Source organism: Pagrus major, chromosome 23, assembly GCF_040436345.1.
Source record: "Pagrus major chromosome 23, Pma_NU_1.0".
Lineage (NCBI taxonomy): Eukaryota > Metazoa > Chordata > Actinopteri > Spariformes > Sparidae > Pagrus > Pagrus major.
This window is the reverse complement of record NC_133237.1, coordinates 20890526-20910980: the sequence shown is the minus strand read 5'-3', so window position 1 is coordinate 20910980 and position 20455 is coordinate 20890526. Positions and strand designations below refer to the sequence as shown.

At 42.6% G+C, this 20455-nt stretch overlaps 1 protein-coding gene across 1 annotated transcript; it reads left to right on the top strand.

Annotated features, from left to right (window-relative positions):
* Window positions 1-1535: 1535 nt before the first annotated feature.
* On the top strand, window positions 1536-19220 carry cntnap1 (contactin associated protein 1). The gene is made up of 24 exons (XM_073494657.1): window positions 1536-1596; window positions 6004-6105; window positions 6942-7135; window positions 7428-7581; window positions 7974-8177; window positions 8475-8659; window positions 8962-9111; window positions 9213-9474; window positions 9738-9887; window positions 9978-10152; window positions 10604-10710; window positions 10821-10943; window positions 11233-11436; window positions 11755-11911; window positions 11997-12124; window positions 12217-12390; window positions 12487-12705; window positions 12828-13067; window positions 13170-13409; window positions 13598-13725; window positions 14222-14315; window positions 14574-14804; window positions 14894-14938; window positions 19021-19220. The coding sequence occupies exons 1-24, from the start codon at window positions 1536-1538 to the stop codon at window positions 19218-19220; spliced, it is 3927 nt and encodes a 1308-aa protein (XP_073350758.1).
* Window positions 19221-20455: the final 1235 nt, after the last annotated feature.

Below are 20455 nucleotides of genomic sequence, written 5' to 3'. Positions count from 1 at the left end.
AGCTATGAGGAGATAATGTTTGTTTTGTGTTGTGTGATAGTCTAACAAAGGAGATGCACTGAAAAAAATAAAATTATCATATCTTTCTTGCTGTTGTACCTTTAAAATATGTCAAATTAGTGTGTGATAAACTTTATACAAGCTGTGGGACACTTAAAAATTCACTTGCACCTTGTTTGAGTGACTTTATCTGTGGAATAATATGGACGACTGCACACTAGTTTCCAACACACTTGAGGAATAAATTGATTTCCACTGTGATTGAGATAAATTACCTCACCAAATCTATTCCTGCGGTGCCTGGGCCGCATCTGTGTCCAGTTTCCCCTGCTGATTTGATGTCCTACTTTACTCTCTCCCATGTCATTCTCCATTGTCTTCTCTCCGCAGATATAATTCTATACTCTTATGGTATTTCAGGGGGGAAAAACAGCGTCAGGGAGCTTACAATCTGACAATCTGATTTGATTGAAAACACGGTAAATCCCACGCTGGCCCGGGCATTCAATCTCTCGCATCATCACTGACACACAGCCGTCCCATAAACCCACTTCTTAATCCCAAAGCCTTTTTATTTTGTGGTCAATGTGCCACCCATTGCTGCAAATACCCCTCTGCCTCAGTCTCGTCCCTCCCCCATCTTCCCTGTGTGTGTGTGTGTGTGTGTTTGTGCAGGGATGGGCCTGAATTCAGGCACAGCTGGCATCATCATCCTGTAACCTGTTCTGCTCTGGGCATGTTTGTGAATGCACTGGCATGAACTGAGTACCTGCACAAGGTCAGACAGGCAGAACAGTGCAGCCTGCTGGTTTGCTGTGCTGTCATTATCATTCTCTGTGGTTCTGCTGCTGATACAAGACAGGACTTCCTTTTTGGGGGGAGCTCAGATGCAGATCTGCATTCCTGGAGAGAAAGACTACTTAACCATCTCCTCACTCCTGAAGCTGGCAGCCAAGAAAAGGGTGCCAAAGGAGATGCCAGGAGAGAAGACAAGAGGAATATTTAGTGCATTTGTGATATAATCCACAGCTCAAATGGAAAGTTACTGTTTCTGACCAGCTCTAGAAGACTCGTGTGGAAATTGGAGGACAACATCCTATTCTTTTAAGTGTCTTGGGAAAATACAACCGATCTGCAGCGGACTGAAAAAGTTTTTCCCCTCCTCCGCATCCTGCAGAGGGACCATCACAATCCCACTCCGACCCGGCCCACCAGCTCTCTGCTAGTTAAGCACGTTTGCAAATATCTCGACAGTTATCACACAGGAGCCACAGCATTTACACGCCGGCCATGTGAATAAAAAACAATTTTAAAAAAGGATATAAAAGAAGAAGTGCGCGCTCTCGGCGAAGCGCAGCATCATCACCAGCATCCGATGCGCGTCCCCGCTGCGGTAGAGGCTACCCGAGATCCCGGGAAGAGGAGTTGGAGCTGCGCTAGTTAAAGTTGGGCTAAAGGGGGTTGAGAGGATGCTGCAGAACAATCTACGATCCAATTAACATAGCCTATGCGGAGAAACGTGTCCTAAGTGAAGGATGACTTGCAAAATACTGAGCATATGCCTCTTATTTTTGGGTTTTCAACATTGCTCATCACGTAAGTCTTGTGAAACAGCAATTGTTCATCTATTATCGGCTGCTAGGGTGATATGAAAATATGTCAAAGTGTGTTTACATGCCTTATCTGCATATTGTTTTGCTTGAGAAAAAAGTTGCAGGATAATCGGTGACGATAAGTGGAAAATACCACTTGAGGGCCAAATGTAGCCTGGGGTGTTGAGTGTCTTTGAAGGGCAACGATAAAACCAGTCACGGACCATTACATTTCACTGCTTGTCTCGGCTATTGTAATTTTCAGTGAGGCATTGTTTTGTGGGATCACACAGAAAGAAAAGTATAAAAGAAGGAGAAGCACGCGGCGTCGGTCCTGCAGAAGGTGCGCACGGCGATCCCCACCGCGCTCAACTGTCTGCATTGCAGTGCTTTGCCTCCTCTCAGCCGGCACGCAAGTTTCTGCACCGTGTGCGTTCAACTCTCCACTTCTTTGCAAAGCACGACGCTGCTCGAGAGTCTATATTCACTTCTTTCTGTAATCGTCCTCCAATCGCTTTGGTAATGTGTGTTGTTGTTGCTGAGAATCCCGCTTGATAAAGTGGCGGTGGGGCGAGCAGGGCTCAGCGTCCTGAGCGGGACCAGCCCACTGCAGTACTTTTTTTTTTAGGGAAGCCTGTGTTGCCAACACCTGTCCGTGAAGCCCTGCAGGCTGCACACGACGGGCGGCGAATGCACCTGGCAGGGAAACCATTACTGCAGGATCAATGAGACGGTCATGTGCTGGGTTTAGTTGGGCAGAGGTGGGGGCTAAAATTGGTTTAGGGAAAATGTGCCATCTCTCTTACAGAGCTTGTATGCATACTAATACGCGTTATGCGTGATGTCAGTGTCAGGATGACCTCAGAGGGTCCTCACTGTTTATTAACCCCATACAGCGCACTGCATGACTCATTAGTTTTGATATGAATGGGAGATCAGGGAACTTCTGGATAATTAGAAATCTCAAATTCTACTGTAGGCTATTTATTTCTGAGGATTAAAGGTGCACTATGTCGTTTTAAGGAAAAATCTTCATTGTGGGCCTTGTTTACCTTGAGGACTGCTTGTGAGATATTCATCCAGTTTGTATTATTTTCTTAAGTATTAACTTTCTGAGTTTTAATTTCTTTCCCCAAACTCCATAGTGCACCTTCAAACATAGCTTATCACCTAATTCTGTATAAAACAAAAGCATATCCACGTTTACACTATCAGCACTGGGTGTTAATGTAAGTAAATCCACTTTATGCACCTCTCTGAGCTTTCTCTGTTAAGATAATATAGGGAGGAAATGTTCCTGTCTGACATCGAGTAATTATTTGAAGATACATAAAGTTTTTCATGATGAAAAACGGTTTGTTTTATTTCACGCTGCAGCTGCTGCTGATTACTAGAAGCTCCCACTCGTGGTTTGCTGCTGAGGGAATGGTGCTGCCTTGCCGTGGTGGTAAGAGAATTAAAAAGTGAATGAACAGGAGAGAATTGAGTGGAAGCTTGTAATCCTCACTGGATCACTGAATGCTAACCAGTGAGTGAGTGCCTGTGGGCTCGGCTTGTAGCAGATCCTGATTGTGCTTTATTGCAGGCCGACTGTATAACTGCTGTTTTGAAGCGCACAGAGGAAGTATGCCTGATTAAAAGAGCCTCAGATCCCAGAGCACCGTGACCCTGCTCTGGGTGAAGCTGAGACTCTGTACAGTCTATGTGTTTGGATTGGAGGATTCTGCATGCTTTGTGGATTCCAACATCTGGAGATTGAGCGTTCGGCCCACGTGAGGGGAACTGATATTACGAAAGAGGAACATTTTGTTCTGTATGTCAACATAGCTGAAACACAGTGAAGCTGTTTGAGATCTGAATTTCAATCTGAATGTGATCCTGAGGTGCTGCACTGTTTTTTGTTTTTTCTTATCCATGGCTGAAGTCAGACACCACCCACTGTGATGCCTGCCTGGGTATGAATGATTTATTAAAACCCCTGTTCCTAGCTAAACATGCCATGCAACCCCTTTGTTCCCTTGCAGTGTTTTAAGATATAATATTGGTGGACATCTACATTCAGCTGCACACATCTGAATCCTCAGCTGCCACGCATCACTGGCGAGTGACAGCGAGAGGAGGCGCCTCTCTGCATACTGTATGTAACCAGCATTAATGATGTGTCAGTCCAGACAGAGCAGCCTACTCTTACAGCAGACTGATGATTCAGCAAGCGTGGTGCTAGAGCTCTACGCAGCCACACCGTTCCCCACAGCACTGCAATGATAAATGGAGAAGAGACTACTCTGTGTGGTGCAGAGAAGGGAGGGGACGCAAGATCACAGGGAGACGGGTGAAAACCTGGTGACTGGATGCTCTGCGCAGCCTTACACTTTAGCTACTGCAACATGACGACGCCCACTTGGGGAGAGAGAGGTAGAGAAGTAAAAAATAGCAAGATGATGATTAGGGAGAGTATGAGGTAATGGGATGCTGTGCAAGAGAGCAGGGAAGAGTGGATGCTTTTCTGAGCTGGGATGGAGATAAAGAGCGTGGTCTCAGAGTCAGGGAAATGAAGCAAGACATTGAATAGCTGGGGGTGTAGAGTGCGTGACAGTCAGAGTGGCCTGGGTTAACCTGCTGTGGTCTGGGACGGAGCTGCTCTCCAAATTTAAAGTCAAATTCCTTTCCTTTAACTACTTAGAGAGGGATTAAAACAAATCAATATACATTAAGCCATTAGCTGCAAATGAACTTGAAGTTGGCTGTGAAACTGCTGCACAAAGCTGCTAAATATTTTTGCTTGAATAGCCATTCGACCAGTGGATCACTTGAAATGGCTCTACAGTTTAGTAATGGAGTGACTCATCAGGGATGTGTATTGATCATCTGCAGCATAGGAGGGATTTCTGTATGATAACTGGAAGAGTCAGAAAGGCTTTTAGGGAGGCCGACAGAGGCAGAAAGTCAAGGTCACGTTTCCCTTGCTCAGCATGCCCCCTCCACCTGAGTGTACAGTGTGTCCTTGCATGAAAGGTGACACATCTCACGCTCCTGTGACTAACTGAGGGAGAAAATGGTAAATCCGTGCTGTGTAATGGCTTGTGTGTGTTTCATGTGTCATTTAAGGTAGTGAAAGGCAGTGGATGAACGCTTCTTGATGTGATCACTCGAAAAGTTATTTAGAATTTGATTGTTATGCAGCACTCTCCTCGTCTTGCTCCATCTGCAGCCTGCATACTAATTCTGCTAATGTGTCCTGTTTCCAGCCTTCTCTCCCCTGCTCTGTGACCTCTGTGACTGTAAGAACAGGGATTACAATGCCAGGACCCCTGTTTACCAGTAAACAACTCCAAATGTTTAGAGATGGTTTTACTGTTATAAAGGAGGAGGAAGACGAAGGTCAGGTTGGACCTTACTTTTATTTTATTTGGTCCTGTGCACACCCAGAGTAAACATCCTTATTTGTTTCTATCTGAATACCCTCCTTTTCAAATAAAACAAGATCCATCTATATTTTGAGCCTATCTATATTAAATCTCCCAGGGGTATTAAAAGGCATACTTTGGCACTTAAAATGAGACAGTGTTTCTCTTGCAGCTCGAGGTGAGGGCATCATGCATTTATCCTCAGCAGTGACACAAGCAAGATTAGGTAGAATTATGGTCAGTTTTAATAGCCGTGGGCTGGAGAGCAAGCCTGAGCAGATGGGTGACGGCCCTATCAGTCTCATAACCCCCATGCAGAATCACTCTGACTTTCCTGCCCATGAAACTGCATTTACTTTGAAGGAATTACACAGAAATCTAAAGACATGCAAGCACCAACAGGCGCACCCACCCACAAAGATATAAGTGCGATGCTGCATCGCTTTTATTCTGTCTTGGCAACAGTGAACAACACAAGACCAGATCCATTTTTGAACTCTTGAAATATGAAGGCGGTGTTGTGTAACTGCAAGGCATTCAAAGCAGTTGATCTAAGAGAAAGTGTGCGTCATCAGTACCTTTTTCCAGCTAGTTCCACTCAACTTGTGAAGAAATTTAGATGCAAAGATGATGCACTCTCAGATGTCAGAACAGTTTTAGATTTATAAACCTTGGTCCAGCACATTATGAGGAGGATATTTAGGGACTGTGGATTATGAATGTGTGACCTCGCTATTTGTATACCTTTACCGGCAGAAAGACTTAATGTGTTTGTGCTACGCTTTGGATTTAATTGAATTGATCCAGCAACATTTTAGTTTTATGTCTAATGGAGCATGCACCAGCCTCTAATTAAACTCGTAATGGTCTTCTCTTATCAGGCTGTGCAGCTGTGACGGTCTTTTGTTGTGTTGCTCAGAACTGTATTATTCTGAATGTGATGTGTGAGAAGAAGTCCTTCTGAATAACTCCTGACCTTGGTGTTTTTGTTATTATCCCTGCAGATGAATGTGTTGATCCGCTGGTCTCTGGGCTCTATGCCTCCTCCTTCCTGGCCTCCTCCAGATATAACTTTCTTTACTCAGCCAATTTTGCCAAATTATATGGTAAGTTAATTGTAGTGTTGAATTAATCCATTATTTCACACCATTTACCATTCATACCTTACTATTTGCTCAGTTAACTTATCATGGCACGAGAAGCAGAAGGGTAACAGGTAACATTAATATAGATTCTGGTCTATTTAGGTTCTCAGTCACATTTAAGTTAATTGTTACATCTGAGTCAATACTGATACCTTGACTACCTTGACCAATTTTAGGAAATCCGTTCTAACAAAAAATTACATTCCCCGTCTTGTGGCTAGTGTTTTTCCTGCATGCCTCGAAACAGCCAATCACCAGCACTATTAGATCTTGACACATCAAGCATGCTGCATGCTTATTGGCTTACTAAAACTGATAAGATTAACTCCTTAGGTACTGAAATTTCGTATCAAATGACAAGATCATTTTCGATACTCGATATAATTGAGGAAGTTCGGCCCATGCTCTGAAAGTATCAAAGTTAGATACCCGGCCCTAGCAGTATCTGTGTGCCACACTCAGATTTGGTGAGCCCTTAAACTCTTTGGGGATCTTAAACACTATATATTTAAAGTCTACTTTCACTTGAGCAGAGGAATCAGGACCTCAGACTACATAATTGAGGGAACAATTATAACCATGTAAATTTAGTTGGGCAATCTTCTAACTTCCTTGCTAATTAGCATGTCCAGACAAAACAGCACCTGCTCATTAGTATTCCCACCACAAATTTGATTGGAATTTAATAAGCATTGCCATAAATTACAGGTTCAGTTGATGTCACAATTGCTTTGGTCATGGTTCAATCTCTGTCAAACTGTATCTGTCAACTTCCAAATCCTCTCTCTCCCCCTCAGGCAGCAGCGGTTGGTCCCCGTCTCCCAGGGACAAACAGCCATGGCTGCAGGTAGACTTGGGCAGGAAGTATCGGCTGCAGGCCATCGCCACCCAGGGCACCTTCAACTCATATGACTGGGTCTCCAAGTACACCCTGCTGTATGGAGACCGACCGGACTCCTGGACGCCGTACATCATGAAAGGAGGAAACTCCGTAGGTGTCAACGATCCATGACGTTTGGGGGGGGGGTGAGGGCCATAACAGGGATGAGGCGAGGATTAACTAGTCAACGTAATCTTTACAGCCGATTCTCCAGTCAGTGGGTGTTCCATTATATCTCATTGTCACTGCCAGAGAAACAAAGACAGCGCAGCATATTATCTCTCTCAATACTGACAAAGCTAATCTCATCATCAGTTCATCTTCAGTCCCTTAATAAGGCGTTAACAGCATTGCAGTGACTCAATAACTCTCCCCCCGCTTACTCGGTGTAATCTGTTTGCAGACGCTGCCTGGGAACTGGAATTATTATCAGGTGAAGAGGAATGTCTTCCATTACGCCTTTACTGCCAAACACATCCGTCTGCTTCCTCTGGCGTGGAACACAGAGAATGGAGGGAAGATCGGCGTGAGGCTAGAGCTGTTTGGTTGCTCTTATGGTAAAAATAACTGATGGATGATGCTCCACAGGGATTTACTGCCTCTGATTCACATCCAGGGACTTTTTACAATCTGGATGCTTAATCATATTTGGTAATATGCCAGTAAATGTAAGTGCCAGATATGCTACAATATGTTCTTAGTTAATAAATGACTAAGCTCGGTATCACCTGATTCATACTCAGGAAGATCAGAGCGAATGCCAACACATTTGAAGAGCTAAAGGAGATGTGCTACGTATCGTTTACTCATATAATCTTTAAAACCTCACTAAGTGCTACATAAGACTGTATAACTGCATGAACACCTCACGTAAAGTTTGAACAATATCTTAAATCCTCTGAAGTAATTTCTGGAAAAAGTGAATCCATTTTAAAAATGTTCTCTGCAGATTCCTACGTGCTACAGTACAACGGGGATGACTCAGTGGTCTACATGTACCCAGAAAAGAGATCCCGTACACTTCAGGACCATATTGCCATAAACTTCAAGACTCTGGAGCAGGATGGCCTGCTGCTGCACAGTGAGGGGATTCAAGGAGATCTCTTCACCCTGGAGCTCAAGAGAGGCCGTCTTTACCTGCACATCAGCCTAGGTACAGCTGAAGAAGTTGTTTGTTGGATAAATAAAGCTGAGAATATTTTGGACATACCTTTATTATAAAGACAGGACCACAGGGGAAGACATAAAGATGAAATTTGTGGAAGGGATCCTGTTGTAGAGAAAATATTGACAGTGGCATCAATCTCAGAACGAAGCAGGCTTTTCTCGATCCTGAAATAAAGCCTGTTGTCTGAGGGGGAGATCTCAGTATCGCATAACAATTCAGCATATTCTCTCTGAGCATTTATATTTAGTTATATTTCTTCCTGTCCTTGCCCTCTGTTTTCAGGAAGCAGTATAATACACAAAGTTGATGGTCGAATCACTCTGACTGCTGGCAGCCTTCTTGATAATCTACACTGGCACTATGTCACCATCAAGCGCTTTGGGCGACAGGTGAACTTCACAGTGGACAGTCAGACTGTGACAGGCATCTGCAAGGGAGAGTTCATACATCTGGATCTGGATACGCAGGTACGGGTCATATCCATGTGTGTGTAATTACAGCAATATCATATACAAACCGACTGCTCAGATAATCAAAGGAAATGATCAATGAGCTGCGTGCTGAGTACAATTACTGAATGTTTCTTTGGGAGAGACTTCTAAATGCATTTTAATTGCAACTTGAGGGCAACTTGTAAGCTCTTTAATTCATTACAAGCCAGCTAATGAGCTAATTTGAATGCTCAAGTCTTACTTTTGTGTTTATTTACAATGTGAATTAATTTCCTGGTAAATGACGATGATTGAGTGCATTAATCTCTTTCTCCTAGTTATATGTAGGAGGTGTCATAGAGCAAAATTTGCCTCACCTGCCCACCACACCAAATTTCCGGGGCTGCCTTGAAAACGTCTTCATCAATGGCATCAACATCATCGACAAGGCTCAGAGAGAAGAGCCTGAAATCCGCATCCCGCGAAAGGTGGGGCATCACACAAACCATTACACGGCTTATCGGTAATAACATCGCTGTGTCTGTTTTCACAGTTACTGATAAGGTCTTATTTGTCTTTCTCCCCACAGAAAAAGATGCATTATGCCTGCAGAGACATTCTGCTCAAACCGATGACTTTTGCTGGGCCCAACAACTACCTGCAGGTCCCGGGCTTCTTCAGGAGGCCTCGTATGTTTGTCAAGTTCAAGTTCCGCTCGTGGGACTACACGGGGCTGCTGATGTTCACACGATTTGCGGATGACCTGGGCGCCCTTGAGCTGGGCCTGAGTGAGGGACAGATCAACGTCACTATATTCCAGCCTGGCAAGAAGAAACTCCAGTTTGCCGCAGGTGGGTTTTATGCATTTTTTAGCCTTGTCACGTATGACAGCTTGATTAACTCTCATTTAGCCACTTTCTTCCGGGTTTTAGGACTCCATGCTCTATGTTCCTTGCTGCTTCGCCAAGTATTGAAATCCAAAGCTTGACAGACCTGCTGCACCCAGTTGCGGTTGCTAAGCTATCATTGGACAATCCCTGTTTTGGGGTCAGGGTTTACTTCACTGTCAATTCTGGATGCATTGTGACATGACAGGCATCTCTCCAATCTCTAGGATACAGGCTAAATGACGGTTACTGGCATTCAGTGGACTTGGCAGCCAGAGACAACCTGCTGACACTCACAATTGATGAGGAGGAGGGGTCCCCGCTGAAGATCACTAACCCTTTCACAATTCGGACAGGAGACCGCTACTTTTTTGGAGGTGAGCGGATGATTTAAAACAGAAACCTGAAAACAACTCCTCAAACAACAATGGACTGTTCAACTCACGCATTTGCATCCTCCTTCGCAGGCTGTCCCAAAACCAATAACACAATTCGGAAGTGTGAGACCAAGCTGAACCGCTTCCATGGTTGCATGCAGCATATATTCATAGACAATGAACAGCTTGATATCGACATTATTCTGCAGCGACAGTGGGGGCGCTATGCTGAGCTGTTGTTGGGCACATGTGGCATCACTGACAGGTAAGAAATGTCTTCTTGTTTACAATATGTGGCAGAAAGCATCCACATATAATTTCATGAATACCAACACACATTTATAGCACTTCAAAACGATCTTCTCAAGTCATTTGAGTCGAGCAAGTGACCAATTATAGTCATAGTCCTTGAAAGATACACACATTCTTATTAGGATTCATTATCTCTTGATCATCTTGGCTCTTTTATGGTGGAGTGTCGTGATCATATTCAAGATATTAATAAAGAATTTAGTTTTGAATTGTAAGTCCTTAGAGTGACATCTTCTGAATGGCTGATGGCATTCATCACCTCGTAAAACATTACCTCGTTAAACCTTATCTAAGGGCTCTAAACAAGAGACAAATAACACAGAGAAAATAGAGAATTACACACTTGCATCAGCCTCACTTTGTCACATCAAAATACTCAGTATAAGAATATCTTTTGTGTACAGATGTTCTCCAAATCCATGTGAACACGAAGGCAGATGCATCCAGTCGTGGGATGACTTTATCTGTCTGTGTGAGAACACAGGCTATAAAGGAGAAGTGTGTCACATGTGTAAGTGCTTCTCATCACCTTAATAGATGTTTCTTTACAGTTAATAACACTTGGCCCACTCTAGATATCTTCCTCATAATAACAAATGAATCATCTCGCCCCTCGAACAGCGGTTTATAAAGAATCGTGTGAGGCGTACAGACTCAGTGGAAAGTATTGGTCTGGAAACTACACCATCGATCCTGATCTCAGTGGACCGCTGAAGCCATTCGAAGTGTACTGCAAAATGAAGTGTAAGTAATCACTGTCATGGATAAAAAACCGCTTCATCAGCAACATGTTCAGTATTATTTTGATTCTCTGCAGGCTGTTAATGAAAAGTTAGACAGAGAAACGTCAGGTTATTATGTTCCTGTAATGAGAAATGTGCTGAAGTCCCATGTGAAATTAAAGGGTTTATAAAACAAGCCTGGGCAAGCTGTTTTTGTCTGTGCCTGTATGTGTGTGTTTGAACTAGTACTCCGTCTCTCACCTTTTTTAATATTAATCACTGTGACCCATATCTGTCATGCCTCTTCACAGCATACAAAGCTTGGACAGTGATTTTGCATGACCGAGTGGAAGGTACCAAGGTGACTGGGAGTTCAATAGACCGGCCGTATATAGGAGACGTCAACTACTGGAACGCCTCCTGGGATGAAGTCACTGCTCTCGCCAACACTTCCATGTACTGTGAGCAGTGGATCGAGTACTCCTGCTACAAGTCTCGTCTTCTCAACACACCCAGTAAGTAGGATCAGGTAGTTTATTAAATTAGCAGTGTGCTAATGGAGAACAATTGAAAGATATCATACCTAACATTTCTGCATTAAAATGTCTAAAAATGACCACAGCTTTGTTATACATTTTGTTGAATTGTGCACTTGCATTATCCCAAATGTTTCCAACAATGTTTAAACCCAGAGAAATGCCACTAAAACATACTGAAAATCACTTACGATCAACTTATGAGTGTTTTTATCCCGATCCGCAATAAAATCTTTACCCGTAGCGGCAGATATTAGATACTCTGCATTTAAATGCACCATTTCTTTTTTAAAACAGATGGAAGACCTTTTGGTTACTGGATTGGTCGTGACAATGTGAGTCACTATTACTGGGGTGGAACATTCAGAGAGGTCCAAAAGTGCGGCTGCGCCATCAACCAAACCTGCACCGATCCCAAGTTTCAGTGCAACTGCGATGCTGACTATCGACAATGGTGAGAGAAGAATACAGCGAGCAGGTTTAGTCTGTATCTGTAACAATGACGATGAAGTCTTAGCATCCTCACTCTGGCTTTTCAGGTACTCAGATAAGGGCTATTTGGACTTCAGAGACCATCTGCCTGTGAGGAGGGTGGTGGTCGGGGACACCAACAGGACCGGCTCAGAGGCACAGTTCACCGTTGGGCCCCTTCGTTGCCAAGGCGACAGTGAGCTTTAATATCACACCGTTCATTGATGTTGGAGGGATGAGAGCTGTTTTTCTTTATATATATACTTTATATTTTGATGTTTTCCACAGGAAACATCTGGAACACCATAGCCTTCGTCAAGCCCACCTACATAACCTTCCCCACCTTCACGCCTGGCTCCAGTGCTGACATCTCCTTCCACTTCAAAACCTATCGAGACCACGGCGTCTTCTTGGAGAACTCTGATGACCAACTCCGAAACTTCATACGAATAGAGCTGAATAGTGAGCTGACTTATCTCCTTATACAATTTAGAGATTTCTCTAAGAATTACTGGAAGTTTTTAATTTTTCCTTTCTATGTCTTCTTTCTTCTTACAGCCACCCATAACCTTGTGTTTTTATTCATGGTCGGTGATGGCATCATCAATGTAACACTGAAATCCCCTGTGCCGCTCAATGACAACGAGTGGCACTTTGTTCAAGCCGAGATTAATGTGAAACTGGCCCGGATCAAAGTTGATTATCAGCCTTGGGCTGTTACGCGTTTCCCAGGTCAGACCTTCGTCACTATGAAGTTTACACATCCTCTCCTAGTAGGTAGGTGCCTTGAGGTAAACTTGGAAATTTGGTATTTAAACCTTGCATGACATACAGTACATTTAATAAAAACGTTTAATCTAAAAATTAAATACCACTGATAAAAATATTCTTTGTATTAGGTGCAGCCAACCGCACCCTGAGACCTTTCTTGGGGTGTCTTCGAGGGTTACGGTTGAACGGTGTTCCTCTTGATCTGGAGGGGAAAGTAAATGAAGAACAGGGTATAAGAAGGAACTGTACAGGACAGTGTCTCAATGCTACCATACCATGTCGAAACGACGGCCAGTGTATAGAGGGCTACGCTTCTTACACTTGTGACTGTAACAACACAGCTTTTGATGGCTTCTACTGCCATAAAGGTGAGTTCATGCATTTTTCATTAGACTTTTTTCAAAAGCCAACTGACATCATCCGCAGCTTTACTTTGAAACTGCTGTAATTCCACAATGATCTTTCCTCAGACATCGGAGCTTACTTTGAGATTGGCTCGTGGCTGAGATACAACATACGAAAGAAGCCTATATCAGACGAAGCAGCGTGGGCCAACTGGATCGACCCGCACTACGACAACTTCAGCCTCGGCTACAACGACACAGCGGATGACATAGAGTTCAGCTTCAGCACAGTTCACACGCCAGCTGTGTTGCTCTACATCAGCTCCTTTGTCCAGGACTACATCGCCATCATCCTTAAGACTGACGGTAGGAGAAGCTCAGAAACATGAAATCTAGAAATTTGTGAAGCAGAATTACATTTGTAAGGAAGCAGATTTATTTTATCCACAGATTAGATCTGCAGAATCTCATTAAAATGACCTCAGGAGATGATGTAATGCATGTATCAAAACAGTATATGCGGTTGATGTCATTGATTTCTTTTATCCCCACAGGAAGTGTAGATCTGAGGTATAAACTGGGGCTCATAACACACAAGTACCAGCTGACGCACCGAAACCTGGCAGATGGATACCCCCACTATATCAACATAACCAGACACAACAGAACCATCAAAACACAGGTTCATGCTCTCACTGCTGTCACTGTGTAAACTCTGATCTGTGGTTTGTTGTTTTTTATTCTGTTTTATGTATGTATAAACTCACCGAAGTAATGAATTATGTCTTGAAGAAACATAGACTAGTAGGTAATAAAATGTGCAAATAACAAACCATTCCGATGTAGGGCCTACTTTTCTTAAAATAACAAGGGGATCCACACATTTCAACATATCTTAGAGGAAAGGTTTGACATTTTTGAGAATATGCTGTGTTAGATAAGAAGACTGATACCACTTTCATACTATGTGTAGCTGGAGCCTGTAGGCAGTTAGCTTAGCTGAGCATAAAGACTGGAAATACTGGAAACTAGCTTGGATCTAGAGGAAACAAATTCTGCCCACTAGCACCTAACTCAGCTCACAATGTGGGTTTTGTGACCTTTGTACAGGCTAGCTATTTCCTTTGGTTGTAAATATATAGCCTTTATTTTATTTTGAAATCTTGCCTTGCCCTCAGGTGGATTACATGGAGCCTATCGTGGAAAAGATAACCTTGGTGGAGGATGCCAGATTTGATTCTCCAAAATCCATGTTCATGGGCAGAGTGATGGGTAAATATTTTATTTCCCACTTGTTGATGACAACATGTAGCCTAAAGTATTTATTTGCTGTCAGGAACAGCATCATACAGGCTGCAAAATGTGTACATTATTGTTATTTTATGTTTAATGTATGTTTTTAATATGGACCCCATTAGGACTAACTGGGGTTTAGAGCTCAGGTGATTTGGATCCTATTAAATAAACAACCATTAATACATTTAATATTTTAAGTGGGAACCTTGTTGATGTTTCTTTCTGCTCTTCCAGAGGTTGGTGACATCGACTATGACATCCAGAGGCACAATGCTCCAGGCTTCATCGGCTGCATATCTGGGGTGAGATACAACGTCTACGCTCCTTTAAAGGCCTTCTTCCGTCCAAATGAAACAGACCCTCCGGTGACGACGCAAGGCTACGTCTCTGAGTCCAACTGTGGCGCCTTCCCTCCTGTCCTGGGTTACGTACCGTGGGAGGTAGACCCGTGGTTTACTGGCATAGGTGAGTTTATATGTCCCATAATGCATCAGTATAAAAGGAGAAATATGACTTTGTGTTCATCCACTTACTTGTGTACCTCTTCATTTCAGAGTATTTTTATATCCATGATGACCTAGGACTATTTTGGATAACAGGTAAGATTAAATGTTTTTCTCTTGAGACGTTGCAGTGTATACACAATACCGCCAATGTTTCTCAATGGCTGCAGTCAAAAATGAGACCAGTAATGTGACATTTAGCGGTTTATTCAGTCGACTTTGAAGCACTGCTCCTCTCCCTCATTTCTGTTTTATTTCCCTCCCGTCCCAGATGACACAAATCAGGCGTTTGAAATTCTCTCTCCTTTTTTCCTGAAATCCTCTAATCCTAAATTAGAGCAGGGTTGTCAGAGTCCAACGTGGGCTTTTGAGTGTTATTCAAGCGTCTGACTGCAGGCTCAAATTTATTACATGTGGGACAAAACATACTTATAGAAAAATACACAGCCAGACACGTCTCATGCTTTATTATCATGATACGGAAGATCAGATTATCTTTTTAATCTACTTTAGTATATGAGTGAAATGAAAGTAGAATAGATCTATCTGTCTCTGATCAAGACACAGTTTATAAACTAATATTAGAAATGATCAGTCACTTTTAAATGTTATTTTTATACAATATCCTGAAATAGATATTTATAATGAGCCTCTATTCACTTAGTGACAAAAAACAATCCCCAAAATCATACTGCAGAGACAACGGAAAGAAAGAGAAGGGAAATAAAAAAAGTTATATTTTAGTGTAATTAAAATTATGAAAGCTGCCTACGCCATTAGTTAGAAATGTTAGTTGTTATGGACAGATCAGAGGTTCCCCAAGGTCCTGATGTTAACAGGGATTTCTCAAGATCTAGGTCACAGGTAGTCAGAAGCTACTGGGTGCACCTGTGATGTTCTCCCTCAGCTGGCTGCAATCAGTCAGCTGCTCAGTTGGTTTTTGTGTTTTCAAGGAGTCAACTCCATCAGTTGGCTTTCTGCATTTTCTGTTTGGGTGAAAATCTGGGTTGAGTGTGTGTGAGATTTCTTTCTTTTGGTCATTTTCCATACATTTTGTCCCCCCCCCTGATCAGTGACTCCCACGTCACCTTTGGTTTTTGGGTCCAATGTTTTTTGTTCGTCTATCATTTTGATAGAATCAGAATCACCACCTTTTAGACACCAAGGGTACAGTTTGCTTTGACCCTTTTGTGTTTTGTGCAGTGCTTTGTTAGTTTCCCAACCTGCGACCCCCGTCCTTCAGGTTTTGTTTTCTGGGGAAATGTAACATAGTAAATATATCAGCATGGATTTTATGTTCATTCATTTTGATGTAATTCGTCATTTTGAGAGGAAATAATGGAGCCATTATATCAAAAAACTGCCTACACAGAAATGAGAACATCAAAATGAAAACATGAAACTGAGTCCGAAGTATGACAAATGAGTTTTTCTCTGTCTACATATGGATTTCTGGGAAACATCAATATTTAATATACTTCCTCATCTATTTTATCCCAACGATAACTCTGCACTTTATTACAAGGGGACATGTTGAGTGCTGAGACCAGAACAGCAGTTTTTGCAGCACAGTATTACAGATGATGGGAAAAATTAGAGCAGGTCCCTCTGCTGAGCAGGAGAGGCTGGAGTCTCAGGATTAAACTGCGGCAGAGACTCTCTGCCCTGTCGCTGTCTGAGACCTCCACCGGATCAGCTATATTTAGTCTGTGTGACTCCAGCTTACTGTTCATCATTGGTAGACGCTTCAGCTTAATAGATCATTCAGATTCAGAAGTATTATGCTAATGCAGGACATCAGGATGTCATTTAAGATCTGTGCACCACTCAGACATCCCAATGATCGTCCCCCCTGGTTATCAGACACCATCCCTGTCTGATATATTGCTCAGCATAAAATGGTTACGACTGAGAAATGACACCACTTGTTTTAAATGTCGTTGATAAAACATAATCGTCACTTGTGCTGCTGGACAAATTCTGGGGACATTGAAGACATATGTTTTTCCTCCATTTATCTCGTGACAACAGCACTTTGAATAACATTTTTGCTTCCTTACTGCTCTAAGCTCTGCGTTCAGTGCAGTATATCTCTGCAGCAGCATCGATCCATTCTCTATAGCCATTTATGAGGGTATGATCCTGAGGGGCTGTGGTGTTTCCAAGCATGCATTAGCAGAGGTTAGGAAACACTGTGTATCTGACGCTGTGTTGTTCCAGGGTTTCATTTCGACTTAAAGCCACAAAGTCTCCATCTGGAGCAAGCCATTGTGACTGAATTATTATTTTTACACTTATACTTTTACAGTTCGCTTATTATTTTCCATTTCTTTTTAATTTTCATTTGTGAAAATATTGTTACGGCCCCAGAAAAACACACAGTTGGCTCTACCTTGTGACCGGCAACATATTAAAAGGACGCCATACCGGAGTACAAGTTTCTTGTTCTCCTTACCGTTCATGTCCTTTAGTCTCTGGGTCATTTTATCGGATATTAACACAAGAACTCTGAGCATGTACAGTTTATTTTTTTCCGACCCCCTTAGAGATTGATTGCCTAGAATCAACTGATGTGGTTCAATTGGTTTCTCTAGATTCAGAATTTCTCGTATTGTCTTTTTTACCCTCTCCCAATAAATTTGTAATTTGAGGCAGTCTCAAAATATGTGAGAAAAGCCTCCTGTTAAGCCTCTCCAACAGAGAGGATTAGATTTAATAACGTCTTTTCAGTTTTCTGTTGCTATTTGATAAGGTTTAAGTAACGAAAATTGCTTGGTTAAGTTTAGCAAAACGTGACTTGGGTTAAAATACACCCTTTTGCAAAGCTCTGACATTTCAAACATGATGGTCAGTTGCAATGATGGTCCTGGAGCAACATTTATTATGTTTTTTCAGAACAACAACAAGGCGATGTGCAGAACACACCAGCTTTTGTCCAGTCCATTACACAGTAGCAACGCAGTGACTGACAAACAAACACACACCTGCAGGCAGCAGTTCACCTGACCTGCTTTTGTTGGACTGTGACAGGAAACCCAAGCAAGCGCAGGGGGGACATTAACTCTACCCTTTGTTGTAAAGCAACGGCTTGAGCTACTGAACAATAACTGTGGCTGTAGGTGCCGAAGCTCACAGGCAGCTGGTCTGTGGATGCTTAGAGTCATGGTCTTCCTCTCTAGGAGTCATTTTTTATGCTGACTTGACCTTTTAAAAATCGAATTATCTTTTACCATTCAGACCATCGTCTGTTGGTAGAAACTCAGGCTTAGACAGCAGCTAATTAAAAAATACAGCAGAATGGGTACCATCCAGGACAAAAAGATCTGCCTGGTTCCACAGTTTATTAGATTATGCTCTCAAGACCTCTCAGGCCACAAGACAACAATCTCCTTCCTGTCCAGAGAGCCTTTTGTAAGTTTTGACAATATTTATTAACAAAAAAAATATGGAAACGGTAATGTGGTATTCTGTTACGAGCACTCCCAGTAAGTTAATTTTCAGTAATTGTTTTTCTGTCTTTTATCATCTGTTATGTGTACATGTTGTTCTCCCGTGCTGTTGCAATACTGCCGCTCTTCTGTCTTTTCTTTTCATACCATTGTTATGCTTCGCTGCCTTCCCTCCTCTACAGCACCTTGAGCTGCATGCGAGAAAAGGTGCAATAGAAACAGGCAAAATGAACATAAAAGAATAAAAAGAAAAAGCTTGGTTGCGTGAGCAGTGATGCCTCGGCTGAACAGACATAAAGAACAACCAGAATTGGCCCTTCCTGATCAGAAAAAGACAAATACTTTGCAAATAGTGCTGGGCACTCAGTGTCAATGGCAGGTGAAATTCTGGGCTAATACATGCTAAATACTAAAGCACATAGCCCCAAAGATGTTGCAGAAATACAGAGTGTAGTATTCAGTCATTTCTGATGTAGCTGTACTTTGCAGTTTGGACTGACTTCCTGTTAGAAACTTGGAAGTTAGAGGCAGGAAGTTTTTTGGACTGGACTTAATCATTATTGATATAATCAGCCCTAAATTCACCAGATGGCTCATATAATGTAATAATGTAGCATCAAAAATTCAGTCAAACAGTGCCTGCTCCTCATCAGTATTTCTCGTAGCACTTCTCTCTTTCTCCTCATTGTGTTGCAGATTAACTCTGATTGTGCTATTTTTATCCCTTAGTCATTGTCATCCTGGCGCTGCTGCTGCTCTTCGGAGGCCTGTACAGCATCTACGTGTATGCGTATCAGCAGAAGGGCAGCTACCGCACCAATGAGCCCAAGAACCTGGAGTCCCCGAGCAGCGCCAGGCCGCTGACCGAGACCCTGAGGAGAGAAAAAAAGAACCTCCCAGAAATTGAAGAGGAGTTCAGGAGCGACTAGCATCACAGGACCTTTTGGGGCAGCGGGTGGGGTTTGACTGAGGGTTGGGGAGAGGGAAATAGCACTTACAACAACCACAGATACCTGTTGTTAAGTTTTCTAATTCTTTTGTTTTCTTTTTTTTCATATTCTGGTTTGTGTTTCTTTCTCCACTTGAGATGGGATCCTATGCCCGGTGCTCTACATAGTCCGTATTTTGGTAAAGGGTTTAAAGTTCACATCGAGCCCCATGTTGCGTGAGTAGCCAACAAGTCTCACACTGTAATGCAGGGTGAAATACTGAAGTGCCTCATCTGAGCAAGCTTGACCTGAGGAAACCATAATAGCTTATTCAGATAGGGTTTAGATTAGACACGGTGGGGACAGGATTTTAAGGGATGTTTAATTCTAGTTGGAACATCAGTTTCAAGTATTCAGATTTTTATTGATTGATTTTGTTTTCCTGAGCCATTTTTGAGACCGATTAAAGCTACCAATATCCTACTGTATAGATTTATCGCCATCTAGAATATACCTTTCGATGACAATCTCTCATGGAGCCACTTTTGACACAATCGCTCAGAATCCTCCTCGAGTTTGAGCCGTGAGCACATCTGAGAACTTAAAAACCAGTGTGACCAAAATCCAGATCACTGAAACAAAACTGGTGTTCATGATTAAAAACAACCAACCGAAGAGAGAACAAGCATGGAGCTTTGAGATGTTAAGCTTTGAGATGATGCATATACAGATTGTAAAAGGTATATACGCTTATATTTGTTGTATTGCAGCCTATAACAGTGCATTACCTATACAGAATGGCACATGTAAGTGGTTCAGAATCGCCATAGTGTCAGTAGATAGCTTTGCCGATCACAGTATGCTCAGATTCCTTAAACTTTCTCAGCTATTGGGGAAATGAGAGTGTGATGATTATGTACCTCTAAGTGTGAGAGCGAACAGGCTGTCGGTGTGCTGCAGAATTAAAACAAAAGTTGAGGTGATGAAGCTCGCCAGGGAAAGGGTGACCTAAAATTATCCACGTTCTCATCCCTTCTGTCTTACTTCTGGTTGCATATATATTACGGTCCAGCTGCCAACAGCTCGGTGCTACAGTGTGTCTGACCCGGCAGACATCTTCAACGACGGTATCACAGAAAAATCAGTCTTCTCACGATCCTTCCATCCTCAGTAATAAGCATCTTTCAGGAAACAGCTGCTCCCGATGGCCATGTGGAGAAGCATACATATGAACA

Excerpts from the sequence above, each read along its gene's own strand:
- cntnap1 (XM_073494657.1), top strand. The coding sequence starts at position 1,536 with ATGACTTGCAAAATACTGAGCATATGCCTCTTATTTTTGGGTTTTCAA. Across the intron at positions 9,888-9,977 it reads AGACCGCTACTTTTTTGGAG|GCTGTCCCAAAACCAATAAC; the intron begins GTGAGCGGATGA and ends CCTCCTTCGCAG. Across the intron at positions 10,153-10,603 it reads ACATGTGGCATCACTGACAG|ATGTTCTCCAAATCCATGTG; the intron begins GTAAGAAATGTC and ends TTTTGTGTACAG.